Genomic DNA, 19,165 nt, shown 5'->3' on the forward strand with positions numbered 1-19,165 from the left:
CATTAAGTAGGATAGGGAGTATTTTGGGACTCCCAATTTGTGCTGATGAATGCACATCGAGGAAGCTGAGAGTCTCTTTTGCTAGGATGCTAGTTGAGATTGTATTACTAAGCCTCTAGCTAAAACTGTCTGGGTTGAAAGCCTAAAAGGGGAAATGGTGGAGTTAGCAGTTGAGTATGAGTGGTCCCCCCCATTCTGTGAGAAATGTAATAAAGTTGGACATATCTGCCCTGAACCTAGAGTGAAGCAGGTCATTCCAAGCAATATTCAACCCCTGAAGAAGACTTGGGTACAGAAGGTTAAGGAAGGGAATTGTACGGTTCCTTCATCTAATGATGGTTGGGAGATTATGAGTAAAAAAGGGTCAGTTAATATGCCATATAAGGATACTGCTGGACCACAGGTGCACACTATTAATCAATTTTCTGTGTTACTTGTTAATAAGCTGCAGGATCCTGTTCCAAGCAGGGGTGGGCCCCCTCCTCAGTCATGATTGTCACTGTGTGGAATGTGAGGGGTCTAAATGACCCTTGGAAGGTAGCTGATGTGAGGCAGCTACTTAACAAGACTAAAACTGATGTGATTTGTTTATTAGAAACCAAGGTTAAAAAGCAGAACTGTGTGAGTTTACAGAAGAAAATTGGTTTTACCCTGACCTGGGTTTGTAATTATATTGCTTCAGGGAAAGGTAGAATCTGGCTTGGCTGGAAAAGTGACAGGTTACACATTGATGTTCTCACTATTCATGCTCAGTTGATGCATTGTTGTGTGAGTAGTCTTGATTATAGTAAGCAAGTTTCACTTTCCTTTTTATATGGTTTGTATTGTATTCATGATAGGAAGAGTCTATGGGAGGGCATTAAGGAAATTGGTTCTATCTCCATGCCTTGGTTTTGCACAGGAGACTTCAATTCTGTTCTAAACTATGAGGACAGAATGAATGGTACAGATGTCCCTGATTATGTGATCAGGGACTTCAGAGATTTCATTGATTATATGCAATTTGCTGCGACTAAAAGTAAGGGGCCATATTTTTTGTGGTCTAATAAGGCTCACACAGGGCCTAGAACCCTCACTAGAATTGACAGGGGCTTGGTGAATTTTGAGTGGCTCTCTTGGTATCCAAATGTGGAAGCCCATTACTTGGCTCCTTCTCTTTCTTATCACTCTCCCCTCCTATATGAGGTTCTTCCTACCCCGCCTGGAAAAGGAAGGCCCTTTAGGTTCCTTAATTGCCTCAATTCTCACCCGGATTTCAATGGTATTGTTCAAGAGGTGTGGAACAAAGGATTTCGTGGTACCCCTATGTACAGGGTTTGGAGTAAGCTTAAGTATCTCAAGGTCCATCTTAAAGGCCTTAACCGTAGCTCTTTTAGCAATGTGGATCAGAGATTGAGTGAATGTCAAGTTACTTCGCTTGATATTCAGAACCAGTTGGCTCATAATCCTAACTGTAATGATATGCTGGATCAGGAAACTGGTGCTATTGACAAGCTTAAATATTGGAGAGTTGTTCAGGAAAGTATTTACAAACAGAAATCAAGAATTGATTGGGTGGCCCTTGGTGACTCTAACTCCAAGTTCTTTTTTCTATGATGAAACACAGGCAGTCGAGAAACAGAATTGACTCAATTATGACTGAGCAGAATGTCCTGCTTAAGAATCCTGATGATATTGAGAGAGAAATTATCTCTTTTTAAAAGCAATTGATGGGAACTGCCTCACCTTCCTTCTGTGCAGTTGACTTGGTTACTATGAGAGCTGGTATGCATTTATCCCCTGCTGATGTGTCTCTGTTAGCTGCTCCTATCACCAATGAAGAAATTGACAATGCTATGAAAGGCATTGATAATGACAAAGCCCCTAGAATTGATGGTTTCAATACTAAGTTCTTCAAGTGCACTTGGGATTTTGTCAAGTTTAATATCTATGAAGCTGTTTCTGATTTTTTCAGAACTGGGGTCATGGATTCTCGTTGGAATCGTACTACTCTCACCTTGATCCCTAAAGTTCGAAATCCTTCTTATGTGAGAGACTTTAGGCTTATTTCCTGTTGCAGTGTACTTTATAAGATAGTCTCCAAAATTCTGACAGCTAGGCTTGCTAGAGTTGTTGGAGAGGTTGTTGATGAAGCTCAAGCTGGTTTCATACCTAGAAAACACATTGGAGACAATATTCTGCTTGCCACTGAGTTGATTAAAGGTTATAGTCATAAGTTCATTTCTCTAAGATGCATGATTAAGGTGGATCTTAAGAAAGCTTATGATTCTATTGAATGGGGATTCATAAAGGCTATTTTAGATGAACTTGGGTTCCCAAGTGTGTTTGTTGGGTGGATTATGGGGTGTATTACTTATGTTTCTTTCTCTATTCTTATTAATGGTACTCCCACTCCTCCTTTTAAAGCTAAGAAAGGGCTTAGACAAGGTGACCCTATGTCTCCCTTTCTCTTTGCTTTTAGAATGGAATACTTGTCCAGGTGCTTACTTGTGTTGAATTCTATGCCTGATTTTAACTTCCATCTAAGGTGTGAGAGGCTCTCCCTGACTCATCTCATGTTTGCTGATGATTTACTCATGTTTTCAAGAGCTGATGAGGCTTCAGTGAGGCTTCTATTTAATGTCTTTAACAAGTTTTCCATGGCTTCTGGATTAGAGGCTAATCTTAACAAGAGTGAACTCTATTTTGGAGGGATTCAAGATATTGATCAAAGTACTCTTCTTAGGACTCTTGGGATGTCCTTTGGCTCTCTCCCCTTCAAGTATTTGGATGTTCCTTTATCATCTAAGAAGCTCACTATTCAACAATGTAGGCCTCTTATTCAAAGGATCATTAGTAGAATTGAAGGATGGGTCACTAGATTTTTGTCGTATGCTGGTAGATTGCAACTCATTAACAATATTCTGTTTGGAATTCAAACCTATTGGGCTCAAATCTTCGTGCTCCCAAAGAAAATCTTAAGTGAGATTGAAAGTAGGTTTAAAACCTTCTTATGAACGGGTACCTCTTGAAAGGAATGGTGTCCTTCCAACAAGTATAATCTTCCGATAGAGGGTTCAGAATTATTACGGAGCTAATTCTTCAGTAAGGTCAAGTGATTGGAATGCCTAGGTGGAGGCCGCTTCCGATCAGTAATATCGAGGTACAATTGATATTACAGCTTAATCATAACTAAACCCTTCGAGTCGAACCCAATCGAATCACCAATCCGAGACGACGAATTAATCCGAAAGGATTTAATGAGTCATCAGTATTTTACGAATACAGACGTCGGATATCGAGCCTAGGGCGTCGAGATCGAGCGTCGCAAAATCACAAAGAGACAAGTATGAACATAGCCCTAGCACCACACTGGTCTAACCAAGTGGATGCTAAGCTAGTTTAGGCTAGCATACACCTAGCATGGCTAGGCGCAAGCCTAAGCACACTAGGTGTGCTAGGCGCGCCATCGCAGCCTAGGCGCGACATGGCAGCCTATCGCAAGCAATAGGCGCACCAGGCGCTCCTAGCAACCCATTGCAACTATCACAGCCATAGCATGAGGCTGGGCACCATCGCTGCCAATCGCAGGCACCAGGCACACCATCGCAAGCACTGGGTGCTGCGTGCGTGCGTGCCTGGCATGGCAGCACCATCGATGGCACCAAGTGCTAGCATGGGTGCCTGGCTAGCATTTGCGCCAGCATAGTGCTAGGCCACGCACTGCAGCCCAGCATCACCACGCACCAAGGCTGCTGTGTGATGCGTGGGTGTGCGTGTGGTGCGAGGCCAATGCACGCTGAGCATGACTAGAGCACATGGTGTGTGGCTAGTGCATGTGCGAGAGATGCTGTGAAGGTGTGTGCAAGTGGTGCGAGGCAAAGGGGGCCAGCATGCGTGGCTCGCTAGCAGCACGCATGCTGGGTGTGCGAGCATGTGCGAAGGGTGAAGCGTGGATGCGTGTGGTGCGTGGGATTCTAGGGACAGCACCAGCGCCAGCACGCACCAACGCCCAGCACTGGCACGCACCATCACCAAGCATCGCCCAACACCAAGCAGCACTGCCTGGCTGGGATGCGAAGGTTGCTGGTGGGCTGGTGCTGGCTGGCTGGGCATGCTGGCAGTGTCAGCTGGCTGCCAGCCCAGCAGCATGCTTGAGGCGGTTTTATGAGGAAAGTGGGGATCAAGGCTTAAATCCATTCCTTGGGGAGCAAGGCAATGGTCCCCCCCAAGGTACATGGTCCTCACCTAACTCTCTCTCTCCCCTTGACACTTGTTGCATTGTGATTGTATTTATTTATTAATTTATTTCAGTTTGAAAATTGCGAAGGATGCTTATTAGGCAAGATGATAAAACAGCCATTCTCCAAGTTAGGAGAAAGGGCAAGTGCCTTATTAGGTCTAATACACACGGATGTATGTGGACCAATGAGCACACCCGCAAGACGAGGTTACCGATATTTCATTACTTTCACCGACGATTATAGTAGATATGGCTATGTCTACTTAATGTCGAATAAATCTGAATCCTTTGAGAAATTCAAAGAATTTCAGAAAGAAGTTGAAAGTCAACTTGGCACGAAAATTAAAGCACTTCGATCGGATCGAGGTGGCAAATATTTAAGCCATGAATTCGACGATCACTTGAAAGAAAATGGCATTCTTTTAGAGTTGACACCTCCCGGATCTCCTCAATGGAACGGAGTGTCCGAACGGAGGAACCGGACCTTGTTAGACATGGTTCGATCAATGATGGGTCTTAGTGAACACCCTATCTCTTTCTGGGGACATGCGCTACAAACTGCAGCACTTACACTGAATAGAGCTCCATCAAAAGCTGTTGAAAAGACTCCATATGAATTATGGACTAAGAAACCTCCTAGGTTGTCTTTTCTCAAGATTTGGGGGTGCGAAGCATATGTCAAGCGACTAATTTCGGACAAACTTCACCCCAAATCGGATAAGTGTTTCTTTGTGGGATATCAAAAAGAAACCAAAGGGTATTACTTCTACAATAAATCCGAGAACAAAGTATCTGTTGCTCGTGATGGTGTCTTTTTGGAGAAGGATCACCTTTCCAAAATGACAAGTGGGAGGAAAATCAAACTCGACGAAGTTCGAGAGGACGAGCAACAATGTCAACCTGACAAAACTGTCAATCTAGATACTTTGGAAGCATCTAAGAAGATTGGTCAGAATCAAACAGACAATGTAAATGCTCAACCGATTACCCTTTGTAGGTCGCAACGGCAAAGATCTCAACTAGACAGATACCTCGCTATCGTCTTAACCGATGATCAGGACATCCTAGTCATGGATGGTGATGAGCCGGCGACATACAAGAAAGCTATGACGAGCCCCAACTCTGCAAAATGGCAAGAGGCCATGAAATCCGAGATGGACTCCATGTCTGAAAATCAAGTTTGGGACTTGGTGAATTTGCCCGAGGGTTATACACCCATTGGTTGCAAATGGATCTTCAAAGTGAAGACAGACAAGGATGGAAATGTATCAATATACAAAGCTAGACTGGTGGCAAAAGGTTATAGACAAGTCCACGGGATTGACTATGACGAAACTTTTTCACCAGTTGCAATGCTAAAATCCGTCCGGATCATCTTAGCGATTGCTGCATATTACGATTACGAAATATGGCAAATGGATGTCAAAACCGCCTTCCTTAATGGAATTTTGGAAGAAACTGTGTATATGACACAGCCATAAGGTTTTGTCGAACCAGGCAACGCTGGAAAGGTTTCCAAGCTGAAGAAGTCCATTTATGGACTAAAGCAAGCCAGCAGAAGTTGGAATCTGTGATTTGATGAAGCCATTAGCAAGTTTGGTTTTATCAAGAATCCAAATGAATCTTGTGTATACAAGAAGGTTAGTGGGAGTGATATTGCATTCCTAGTCCTGTATGTCGATGACATACTTCTCATTGGAAACAACACAAAATTGTTGGAGTCCGTAAAGGGCTGGTTGGGAAAGTGCTTTTCAATGAAGGACTTAGGAGAGGCACAGTACATATTGGGCATGAAGATCTACAGGGATAGATCTAAGAGGATGATTAGATTAAGCCAGAGTAATTACATTGATAAGGTACTGGCTTGATTCCACATGGAGAATTCCAAAAGAGGGCATTTACCCATGTCCCATGGCGTAACTCTCAGCAAGAAACAGTGTCCACAGACACCTGTTGAGCGATAAAGAATGACTCATATCCCATATGCTTCCCTAATCGGATCGATCATGTATCCCATGATATGTACAAGGCCGGATGTATCGTATGCCCTGAGTGCAACGAGTCGATACCAATCGAACCCTGGAGAGGCACTGCGGCCAAGAACATCCTTAAGTACCTGAAAAGGAACAAGGATAAATTCCTGGTGTATGGAGGCCACAAAGAACTGGTTGTTGAAAGTTACACCGACGCTAGCTTCCAGACTGACAAAAACGACTTCAAGTCACAGTCGGGGTACATATTCTGTCTGAATTGAGGAGCGTTTAGTTGGAAGAATGCTAAGCAGAGCACCACTGCAGACTCTAAAACTGAAGCCGAGTACTTGGTCGCTTCAGAAGCTGCCAAGGAAGCTGTTTGGATACGCAAGTTCATTAGCGAACTTGGTGTTGTACCCTCAATCAAGGGGCCGATAGATCTCTACTGTGATAACAATGGAGCTATCGCTCAGGCCAGGGAGCCAAGAGAGCACCAGAAGGTCAAACACGTGCAAAGACGATTTCACATGATAAGGGGATGGAAATACGAAGGTGAAATCAGAATTTGTAAGACTGGCACAGATGATAATGTAGCCGATCCTTTGACTAAACCGCTGCCTCAAGTGAAACACAACAAGCACATTGAGGCAATGGGAATCAAGCATGTTGGAGACTAGCTTTGAAATTCCCTGTACATGTGTTTTAATTAAATAGGATATTTAATGTAAGACACTGTATTAAAACCATTCATTAATGGAGTAATTAATTTTTATGCAAAATTACCATTCACTCCATTACTATTTACGAAAATATTCAAAACAGGGTATCAAGACCATGTCTTGTATAAAGAAACACCTGTTAAGTGAACATTGAATATTTAAATCGAAAATTATCCCTAATCGAGGTCATCTAACATATGGACGATTGATGACCGCCATAGATTGGTGTGTAGTATGATTTACAACACCGTTTCTTGTGCTGCGAGGATGTGACGGTCATAAATCATTTGCACAGGCACAGTTTCGCTTTGTTTGAATTTCTTTGACTTTCATTTGATTAAATTAGCTTTGTTGAATAGATTTGACTTTCATTTGATTCAAAAAGCTTTGTTTGAATGTGTTTGACTTTCAATTGATTCAAATATCTTTGTCTGAATGAGTTTTACTTTCATTTGATTCAATTAGCTTTGCAGAATGCATTTGAATTTCATTTGATTTAAAAAGCTTTGTTTGAATATCTTTTACTTTCTTTTGATTCAATTAGCTTTATTTGAATGTGTTTGACTTTCATTTGATTCTTTTAGCATTGTGGAATGCATTTGACTTTCCCTTGATTTAAAAAGCCTTGTTTGAATGTGTTTGATTTTCATTTGATTTAATTAGCTTTGTAGAATGCATTTGACTTTCATTTAATTCAAATAGCTTTGTTACAATATGTTGGACTGTCATTTGATTCATAAAAGCTTTGTAGAATGCATTTGACTTTCATTTGATTCAAATAGCTTCGTTTGAATTTGTTTGACTTTAATTTGGTTTAATTAGCTTTGTAGAATGCATTTGACTTTCCTTTGATTAAAAAAGCGTTGTTTGAATGTGTTTTACTTTCATTTGATTCAAAAAGCTTTGTAGAATGCTTTTGACTTTCATTTGATTCAAATAGCTTTGTTTGAATGTGTTTGGCTTTAATTTATTCAATTAGATTTGTAGAATGCATTTGACTTTCAGGTGATTCAGTTAGCGTTGTTTGAATGTGTTTGACCTTCATTTGATTTAATTAGCTTTGTGTGCATTTGTTTGACTTTCATTTGTTTTTATTAGCTTTGTAAAATGCATTTGACTTTCTTTATATTCAAATAGCTTTGTTTGAATGTGTTTGACTTTTATTTGATTCAATTAGCTTTGTAGAATGCATTTGACTTTCATTTGATTCAAATAGCTTTGTTTGAATGTGTTTGACTTTCATTTGATTCACTTAGCATTCTGGATTGAATTTTATTTTCATTTGATTCAAAAAGCTTTATTTGAATGTGTTTCACTTTCATTTGTTTCAATTAGCTTTGTTTGAATGTGTTTGACTTTCATTTGATTCAATTAGCTTTACTGAATGCATTTGACTTTCATTTGATTCAAAAAGATTTGTTTGAATGTGTTTGACCTTCTTTTGATTCAATTAGCTTTGTTTGACTTTATTTTGACTCAATTAGCTTTATTTGAATGTGTTTGACATTCTTTTGATTCTCTTAGCATTTTCGAATGCATTTGAATTTCACTTAATTTAAAAAGCTTTGTTTGAATATCTTTTACTTTCTTTTGATTCAATTAGCTTTATTTGAATGTGTTTGACTTTCATTTAATTCTCTTAGCATTGTGGAATGCATTTAACTTTCATTTGTTTTAAAAAGCCTTGTTTGAATGTGTTTGATTTTCATTTGATTTAATTAGCTTTGTAAAATGCATTTGACGTTCATTTAATTCAAATAGCTTTATTAGAATGTGTTGGACTATCATTTAATTCAAAAAAGCTTTGTAGAATGCATTTTACTTTCATTTGATTCAAATATCTTTGTTTGAATGTGTTTGACTTTCATTTGATTCAATTAGCTTTGTTGAATGCATTTTGTTTCGGGGTTTTCTGATGTCCTGCGGGAGAGTTACAATTCCGAGACTGGAACCGGACGCCTGTACCTGCAAAATAACGGAGACTCCAGAGAGCTCCGCCTCCAACGGTCAAGTTAGTACCTGATTAAGGAGTAATTAATACAGAAATTAAAGTAATGAGATCTCTCTAGGTGAGAGTGCTTAATGTTGGTAATCTGCGTCGTTAGCGAGATTAGCCGGTTGTTAATAACTCTGTTCTTCTCTGCCTGATTTCTTGATTATTCGATCGTGTGATTAATGAGGATTAATTAAGTATTTATATCCTTGAGAAGCGTGCCACTTCTTTAGGTTTAGGGTAAACCTAGGGCTGATCGGGCCTCTAGACTGGATTGGGCCTTGATGGCCGGTTTTCCCATTTGGCATGGGTGGACACGTGGCGTGTCTAAAGTGGTCCGTAGAGGACGTATCTGTGATTGACACGTGGCAGGCTCCTGTTGTCCTTCGTGAAGGACACGTGGCGGAACCTGGTTGGTCCACTTGTCAGACGGTGATTGGTGGATAAAAATCCCCTAATCATTTGCCCCTCACAGGTGGCACGTGACTGGTCACGTGTCGCCTGTGATAGGTGTCGCACGGTGATAGGCGACGGCCTGTTACAGGTGTCACCTTGCAAACGGCCGAGAGATTTTCCCGCCCAAACTTTGAATTTGGAAGCGACTCTTCGCCTTCTCACTTTGCCTATAAAAGGAAGTGCTGACTTCGGTCATTTTCACATTTGAGAACTTTGCGAGAACATTCGGTCCCCTGAACTTGCTCTGACATTTCGGACTTTTTCTGCCTACCGCCTGTTCTGACAAGCCGACTGACCCGAACTTCCAGGACTTCATCAACCGTCACTCGTTCAGGTAACTCAGTTCTCTTACTCTTAATTTTCTTTTTATTTTTTGACATGGCACCATGGAAGCACACGACACGACCTAAGTTAGTGATCAGCCGGTCACCGGGGACGGCTGAATCTAGGACTAGGAGTGCCGCCTGCCCTTTTCTGGACCCATCTTTGCCCTTTATACAAAGTCCGACTGTATCTGTGTCTATGCAGAACGTGATGGCCAGAACGAAACAGACTGCTAAGATATCAAACTCAGACGGCTCCTCCCAAAGGGTGCTCCTTAGTGAAACATCTGACCAGGCGCCAGATGTAGAACGAGGCGACTGTCAAGCCGACAGTTCTGAGAGAGGGGCCAAGCTGTTCCCTTCCCATCTTACCGTTGACATGTCTAATTTTCCTTCTGCTCCTTCTAAGGGAGAGGAGGCGGGCTCCTCTAGGAGAGGGGAGGAGTCGTCCTCCTCGGACTCGTCAGAGGACGAGTCTGAGTCCAGCTCTTCTGGACACAGTTCTCCAGGCTCAGAAGAAAAACATAGCCGCCTACAAGAGGCGAGACTTTCTCATGCAGTTGAGAAGGGGGACAATTGGGCGAAGCCATCCGCCTCTTACAGAGAGGAAAACGCCCCCTACTACTGCAGGGTACCCCGGGGCCGGATTGCAACCATGCAAGACAACGTGGCGAGCTTTATTGCTAACCACAAAATGGGCCCGGAATTTTTACTGTTTGTGCCGGATCCAGAAGACACTGTCGTCTGGCCGGCTGGTACCAGCTATGGTGACGGCTGCTTTGGCTGCTATGTGGCGGCCATCAAAGCTGGACTGCGCTTCCCATTACATCCGGCTGTTCAGCGGATTTTAGATGGGTATGATCTGGGGTTATGGTAGTTAGCCCCCAACTCTTGGGTAAACGTACTCGGCTATGTGGCCGGGTGCGAAATGTACGGGGTGGAGCCAAGCTTTGAGGCTTTCGCCCACATGAACTATCTCAGCCGGACCCCTAAGTCGGGAGGTACCGGCTGGTACCAACTAACAAGCCATAGGGGTTACCTCATGACGAGAGGTAAGGCGAACAAATGGAAGGATTGGCGGAACACCTTCCTTATTATCGAGGGTTCAGACACGGAGCTGAACAAACGCTTTAACAAGTGGAATAGGGATCCGCCTCTTCTCGCAGGCGGCCGCAGCATGCCGCCTGTTCCCCCAAAGGCTAAAAAAGAGATCCTAGACAAAGGACTCTTCAAAGTAGAGACTAGGGTGAACTCTACTTCAGGGGTACGAGAGCAAGTACCCCTAAACTGCGTCCCGAGCTTCAAGTGGCTCTATGACGAGTATTTTTTGGCCGCCTGTGGCCTCGGCAGTCGGTGCTCTAGAGGTAGCCGGCCTGACGAATACTCTGTTTTTTCACGCCTTGTTTACTTGGGATTTTTACTAACTTTGTTGTTTATTTCTTGCAGCTGACGCCATGAGTAAAATATCAGCATCTAAGACTGCGGCGGCCATGTTGCGGGCCTCGCTCATGAAGCAGTCGTATGCCGACTCCCCCAACAAGGAGGCACCCTTGGTAAGCTTTGAAAACTCTTCCTCTTTTAGTTGTCTTATGCATATACTAACTCTTTTTGTTTTCAGTCTGGCACTCCAAGGGCTTCTTCCTCACAACAGCCGGACCCCAAGGCCCGGAGGACGACTGTTGCAAGCTCTCCTGGGTCTTCCAGGAAAACAGTGGCGGCTGAGAAGCAGCCGGCCACTTCTTCAAAAACCCAGGCGGGGCCGCCTAGATGTATGGACACTTGCTTGTAAAAACTCACCCTTGCTTCCTTCTTGACTAGGTCTAACTTGTTTTTTCCTTTCGCTTAATGCAGCCGGCCCCCAGGGACTTGACTTGGTTGAGGTAGCCAAGTCTATGGTTAAAGTAGTTCCTCCATCTGACAGGGAGGCGGTCAGGGGTGCCGGCACCCTTGACCTTGATGGGATTTCAGGGGTCCTAGCTGAGGTATACTTAGCATATTTTTGAGCTTTTGAGTTCCAGGACGCCTGTTAACTTTTCTGTTTGGAAACTGACGCCTGTTAACTTTTCTGTTTGGAAACTGACGCCTTTTTTTCTTTGTACTTAGGCCCTGCTCCGAGTCAACAGCCTTCGCAAGCCGATTGATCGGAAAAACAAAGAGGTAAAGGCCGCAAAGGCTATGGCCGCCTCCAGCTGTGATAAGGCAATGTTTCAAATTGCCCAAAATGAAGTACTGACCATTGATCTTCTTTATTATCAGGCGCAGGCTACCGCCGCTGTTCGGGCTCAGTTAGAGGCGGCCCAAAAGAAGGTTGACGAGCTGGAGGGGACCGTCACCAACCTTAAAGCCGAGCTGAAACCTCTTCGCCAAAAAATGCACTCTTACGAAGCCATGGAGAAATCTTTGGCCAACGTAAAAGAACGCCTGGTGAACCAAGAGAAGAGTCTTACCCAAGAGCTCTCGGATAAGGCCGAGCAAGAGAAACAAGAGCTCGTCCGGGAGATGGTGGAAGACTCCGCTCAAATCCAACGCATGACCTGGGAACGACTGTTCCCCAGTGCCAACTTTGCCTCATGGGAAAGAACGTACCGCCAGTGTTCGGAAACATATAATCAACAGATCCTGGCGGCTGCTGAAGAAGAGGCGTTGGACGGTGCGTTGGAGGAGGAAGAGCCGGTTGTGGCGCTTGTGCCACTTGGGGGTAAGGCATCAAAAGAGGGTGCAGCTAAGGCCGAGTCCAGCAAGAAGAGTGCTGACCAGGCGGCAGCTGCTGATACTGAACTGCCCCCTTCTTAAGCTTTAAGTATTATTTTTTTTTTTTTTTTTTTCACGGCCTGCGTGCCGTTTGATTTGTAATTACCCGGCCAGGGGGCCGGGGTTTTGAATATTCTGCTGGTCTTTTATGGCCGGCTCATTTTTAATCAAATTTTTGTTTTGATTCAAATTTGTCTAAGTATTTTTAATTTGTTCACTAGACCGACTGTTGTGTATGGTTGAACGTTAAGACAGGTACAAATAGTAAGTATGCCGCCTATGCCCTGGACGACTGGTGGTCTGTTTCCAGGATAGATGATCAGTCAGCCATTTATTCAATCGGTATTCGAACTATTTATTCAATTTGTCTGACCAAGTAAATAGAATTACCTAGTCGCCAAGGAACAAGCGGCGGGTACCGGTTGTTTCCCTTTATTGCCAATGTTGGCTTTTAACTCGTAATTTGTTAACCTAGCAAGAGTATTGGTTGAGAGCCTTTGTTTATTAAAAACAAGTGGACGACTCATACCTTTTAGGCTCCATACTAAGTTTGAGTGACTATTAACTTAGGAGTTACTTAGTCTTTGTCGCAATCTAGATTGAGTAGTAGAGGTACCAGACGGCGTAGGCCGGCTAGACCCCTTGATTCGCCAATGTTTGTTGGCTATTAACTCAATAGGTTACTTAGTAGGAATAGGGGTTCGAGTGCCCTTGTTTGTTTAAAACAGGCGGACGACTCAAACTTTTAGATTCCATACCAAATTTGAAGGAGTGACTATGAGTTAACGTTGGAGTTACTCAGTCGCCGTCACTTTTGTTTGAGAAGTAGAGGTACCAGGCGGCGTAGGCCGGCTAGACCCCTTGATTCGCCAATGTTTGTTGGCTATTACCTCAATAGGTACCCCCTGCATCTATCCCAAGTAATACAGGCGGTCATCTGACTCAGATGTCAACTGCTACCACTGATTTGGTTAGTGATAGAGTTATCCTTGTCTCAAAAACGGCTACGTGGTTGCCCTTGGGGACAGTCGTATAGGTGCCGTGTAATTAGTTTATAGAACAATGTTCCACCCAAAAGGGAGCTGCTCTCTGCGACGAATTTCATCCGGAGGGATGCCGTCGGACGCCTGCTATGATGTTGGGACAGGTCGAATTAGTTTTGTAGATTTGATCAGTTGGCTTGGCGCCTGGTCTGATCATTCGGCCGGTGGCCTTGGTAAGTTCTTGGTGAACGTAGGTGCTAAGTAAAAGAAGGGTGGCCGCCTGTTAGGCACAGGATCGGCCAGGCCCTAATCTTTTTAGCTAAGTATTGTGAGTAAAATACTCGATGGAGAGTAGCCGACTGTAAAGGAACAGACGGCATGCCCCTCTGAAGATAGAGTGAAAAACTCAATGGAGAGTAGCCGACTGTAAAGGTACAGACGGCATGCCCCTCTGAAGATAGAGTGAAAAACTCAATGGAGAGTAGCCGACTGTAAAGGTACAGACGGCATGCCCCTCGTAATACAAAATTGAATGGTAAGTGCAAACTTTATTAAGTAGCTCTTTACTTTACATCATTCAGAAGAAATATTTTTTAAGGTTATCTACATTCCAGGTTCGAGGCAACGGTTGTCCGTCTGGTGTTTCCAGACGGTAGGTACCGTCCCTGACTTCCTCATAGATTCGGTAGGGTCCTTCCCAATTGGGAGTTAGTTTGCCAGACTCATTAGCCCTACCAACTGCTTCCATTTTTCTAAGTACAAAGTCCCCTACTTTGAGTGGACGCCTGTGTACTTTTTTGTTGTATGATCTAGTCATTCTCAGGCGATAGATCTCATGGCGCAAAACAGCATTGCCCCTCTTTTCAGGAAGTGAGTCTAATGCCAGGCGCATAGCTTCCCAGTTTGCCTCTTCGTCATATAGCATTACTCGAAGAGTCGGCTCGTAGTGTCCTATTGGAAGAACAGCTTCTGCACCATAAGTTAGGAGGAATGGAGTTTCTCCAGTCGCCCCTTTTTCAGTAGTCCTAATGGCCCAGAGAACATGTGGTAGTTCATCTGCCCATAGGCCGCCTGCTCGTTCAATCTTTTTCTTGAGACCGTCTGAGATGATTTTATTAAAGGCTTCTACCTGGCCGTTTGCTTGTGGACGGCCGACAGATGCAAAGTAATGTGCAATTCCTTGGTCTCCCAACCAGCTTTTGAGAACAGGCGTCTCAAATTGGGGACCATTATCAAAAACCATAGACATGGGAACCCCGAACCGAGTGATGACGTTTTTCCAAATGAATGAAATTACATCTTTCGTCTTGATTCCCTTTACAGCTTCCGCCTCTACCCATTTAGTGAAGTAGTCAACGGCAACAAGTATATACCTTCTGCCGCCTGTAGCAGGCGTATATGGACCCAGAATGTCCATGCCCCACTTAGCAAACGGTAGTGGGCTGTGAATGGTAGTGAGGTCAGTAGCCGGACGGTGAATTAATTTGCCAAACCTTTGGCACTTGTCACATTTTTTCACCATCTCCATTGCATCCGCTTCCAAAGTAGGCCAAAAGTAGCCCTGCCGCCTTGCCCTTTGAGCAAGCATCCTACCACCTATATGGGAAGCACAGAAACCAGAGTGAAGATCATCTAGTATCTCTCGTCCCTTTTCAGGAGTAACACACTTTAAGAAGGGTTGAAGGTACCCCCTCTTGTGAAGTTCTCCCTGTATCATTTCAAAACAGGAGGCTCGTTTTTTCAGTGCTGCCGCCTGTTGAGGATCATCCGGCAGTGTACCGTTTGTCAAATATGCCCTGATTGAATCCATCCAGGTTGAGCTTCTGTCTAGGATTCCAATAGGGTTTTCCTCGATGCTTCTTTTCTCCATTACTTCCCAAAAAACAGTTCGAGGAGTATCGGAGGAGGCGGATGATGCTAATTTCGAAAGTGCATCTGCCTGGTTGTTTTCTGATCTCGGCACTTGGATAAGATGGAAATCCTCAAGGGAGCCGACTGCTTGTCGGACCGCCTGTAAATACTTGATCATGGCCGGATGTGTTGCTTCGTATTCGCCATTGTACTGACTCACTATCAATTGTGAATCAGAACAGGCGTCTATTTTTCTTGCCCCTGCCGCCTTACACATGCGGATCCCGGCTAGTAAAGCTTCATATTCTGCCTCATTGTTTGAAGCCTGAAAACTGAAGCGTAGAGCATACTCGAACCTGTCGCCCTCTGGAGATTGACATACGACGCCTGCTCCACAACCATTTGAAGTAGAGCTTCCGTCCACATATACCTTCCAGACTTGGTCTGGAACTTGAGAGTCAGGAGGACGAGTCATCTCTACAATAAAGTCAGCAAAGGCTTGCCCCTTCACTGCTTTTCTAGGCTCGAAAGTAACTTCGAGGCTCTGTATTTCTATGGCCCATTTGATCATTCGTCCTGACGACTCCATGATGGTAAGGGGCCGCTTGATTGGTTGGTCGGTACACACAACGACTGCATGTGCCAAAAAGTAAGGCTTCAATTTTTTAACAGCCATGAAGAGTGCAAGACCAAATTTCTCCACTAGGGGATACCTCAACTCGGCATTTTTCAGTACGTGACTGACAAAGTAGACCGGGAGCTGACAGCCGTCCCTTTCAGCAAGGAGCACAGCGCTTAACGCATGATCAGAGACAGCCAAGTACATGTAGAGATCTTCTTTGGGCAAAGGGCTGACCAGCCTCGGCAAGGAATGCAAGTGAACTTTTAATTTCTGGAAGGCGGCCTCAGCATCCGGCCCCCATTCAAACCTTGCCTTTTTCTTAATTGCCTGGAAAAAGTATAGGCATTTGTCGCCTGATCGGCTTAGGAATCTCCCCAAGGCCGCCAGACAACCTGTTAACTTCTGAACTTCTCGGACGGTACGAGGCGACTGCATGTCTATGACCGCCTGTACCTTCTCAAGGTTCGCCTCTATTCCTCTCTGATTGATAAGGAATCCGAGAAATTTCCCAGACTCAACTCCAAATACACATTTCTTGGGATTGAGCATGACATGGTGCCGCCTGAGTGTGGCGAAAGTTTCTCGGAGGTCCGTCAGATGATCTTTCTGAAGTTTAGTCTTGACAATCATATCATCAATATATGCCTCGACGTTTCTCCCAATCTGATCAAAGAACACTGTGTTTATCATTCGTTGGAAGGTAGCCGGGGCATTCTTAAGACCAAACGGCATGACCGTGTAACAGTATAATCCCTGATCAGTGACGAAGGCCGTCTTCTCCTGATCCTTCTTCCATAAAGGAATTTGATGGAAACTAGAATAAGCGTCCATAAAACTCATCAAGGCATGGCCGGCTGTTGAGTCGACCAGATTATCAATTTTAGGCAGAGGGTAACTGTCTTTGGGGCACGCCTTGTTCAAGTCTGTGTAGTCTACACACATTCGCCAGGTGCCATTCGGCTTTTTAACAAGCACCACATTTGCAACCCAATCTGGGAAGTAACATTGCCGAATGAACCCTGCATCAAGTAATTTTTTGACTTCGGCGGCTGCCGCCTGACCTCTTTCTTCACCATGGTTCCGCTTCTTTTGCCGTACCGGCTTCTTTTTCGGATCCACAGCGAGTTTATGTACTGCCAGATCAGGACTAATGCCTGGCATTTCATGGACTTCAAATGCAAAGATGTCCTTGTATTCTTTCAACAGGTTGTGAAAGTCATCACCAAGGTTTCTCAGAGCAGTCGTCCCAACTTTGACTGTTCGGTCAGGACGGGAGTCGTCTAATATCAGGTCCGCATGCTCACCAGCCGGTTGAGGGCGGAACTCATCCGGCCGGTCCTCTGCCAATGATTGCTATTTTCTTGCTTTTCTTGCGGACTCTGTCTGGGGCGCCTTTCTCTTTTTGTCGCCTGTTTCTTGAACAGGCGCACTCTCCTTGACGTTGTCAAGGTCTGTTTTTTCTCCACTTGACCCAGTGGCCATAACAGTGGGCTTGACATCCGAGAGATAGCACTCTCGGGCCATCCTCTGATCTCCCCTTAGGGAGCCGACTGTTCCATTATCCCTTTCAAACTTAAGCAGCATAAGTGACGGGATTATAACAGCCTTGGAATTATTCAGGGTTGGTCGACCCAGAATCATGTTGTAGGCCGAGAGTTCCTCTACTACTAGGAACCGGACTACCATGTGTCGTCCTTCCCCTTTTTCGCCCAGGCGAATGGGTAGATCTACTCGTCCCAGTGGGTGGACGACTCCTCCTCCAAACCCTATCAAAGGGTGGGAGGCCGGATGTATGCAGTCCGTCTGATATTTCAGTTTTGACAGACATTTGCTGCTGATGAGATCTGAGGAGCTCCCGGTATCTATGAAGAGTGAACGTTTGCTTTGACCCATCCGCCTGAATATGACGAACCGGTTTCCTATTTCCCGTAGGATAACGGAGTTTTGTGAAATCAAGAGCAGGTGGCTCCCGCTTCTTGGATTTCGGATGGGGAGTCGCCTCTCGCCCTTGAACTGGCTTCCTCTTTAGTGAAGTGGAAGGTTTCTTGGCCGACTGCTCTTTGACTGAAGCAGGCGGTTTTTTGTTGATCAACTCTTGAATCTCTCCCTTGAAATCCCTCATGAAGGTCATGAGTTCGTTCCTTGTGATGGGAGCAGACCCATCAGTCGGCTGTTGCCGAGCAAGCGGTGCGCCTGCTGGCTCGCTTCCTGTTTGAAGATGCTCCCGTTCCCTCCTTTCGGTATGACGGGTACGTCGGGCCCTTAGGGTCCCGTCTGGAGCTGTATGAGTTTCAACTTCAAATTCACTTTCGGTATCATGGTCCGACTGAACTTGAGGGTCGTCTAGGGAACGCCTCTCTTCTGGAGTCGGTACAGACTTGGATGCCATCTCTGAAGTACTCTCCCCACAGACGGCGCCAAATGTTTCGGGGTTTTCTGATGTCCTGCGGGAGAGTTACAATTCCGAGACTGGAACCGGACGCCTGTACCTGCAAAATAACGGAGACTCCAGAGAGCTCCGCCTCCAACGGTCAAGTTAGTACCTGATTAAGGAGTAATTAATACAGAAATTAAAGTAATGAGATCTCTCTAGGTGAGAGTGCTTAATGTTGGTAATCTGCGTCGTTAGCGAGATTAGCCGGTTGTTAATAACTCTGTTCTTCTCTGCCTGATTTCTTGATTATTCGATCGTGTGATTAATGAGGATTAATTAAGTATTTATAGCCTTGAGAAGCGTGCCACTTCTTTAGGTTTAGGGTAAACCTAGGGCTGATCGGGCCTCTAGACTGGATTGGGCCTTGATGGCCGGTTTTCCCATTTGGCATGGGTGGACACGTGGCGTGTCTAAAGTGGTCCGTAGAGGACGTATCTGTGATTGACACGTGGCAGGCTCCTGTTGTCCTTCGTGAAGGACACGTGGCGGAACCTGGTTGGTCCACTTGTCAGACGGTGATTGGTGGATAAAAATCCCCTAATCACATTTGACTTTCATTTGTTTCAAAAAGCTTTGTTTGAATGTGATTAACCTTCATTTAATTCAATTAGCTTTGTTTGAATTCGTTTGACTTTCATTTGATTCGATTAGCTTTGTAAAATGCATTTGTCTTTCATTATATTCAAATAGCTTTGTTTGAATGTGTTTGAATTTCATTTGATTAAATTAGCTTTGTAGAATGCATTTGACTTTAATTTGATTTAAAAAGCGCTGTTTGAATGTGTTTGACTTTCATTTGATTAAATTAGGATTATTTGAATGTGTTTGACTTTCATTT

At 44.4% G+C, this 19,165-nt stretch overlaps 1 protein-coding gene across 1 annotated transcript; it reads left to right on the forward strand.

The window, feature by feature from the left end:
• Positions 1-489: 489 nt before the first annotated feature.
• Positions 490-1,596, forward strand: LOC110706185. Its single transcript, XM_021884081.1, has one exon. The coding sequence runs from the start codon at positions 490-492 to the stop codon at positions 1,594-1,596; it is 1,107 nt and encodes a 368-aa protein (XP_021739773.1).
• The last annotated feature ends 17,569 nt before the right edge of the window (positions 1,597-19,165 follow it).

Source organism: Chenopodium quinoa, unplaced genomic scaffold (genome assembly GCF_001683475.1).
Source record: "Chenopodium quinoa cultivar QQ74 unplaced genomic scaffold, ASM168347v1, whole genome shotgun sequence".
In the NCBI taxonomy this organism is placed as follows: Eukaryota; Viridiplantae; Streptophyta; class Magnoliopsida; order Caryophyllales; family Amaranthaceae; genus Chenopodium; species Chenopodium quinoa.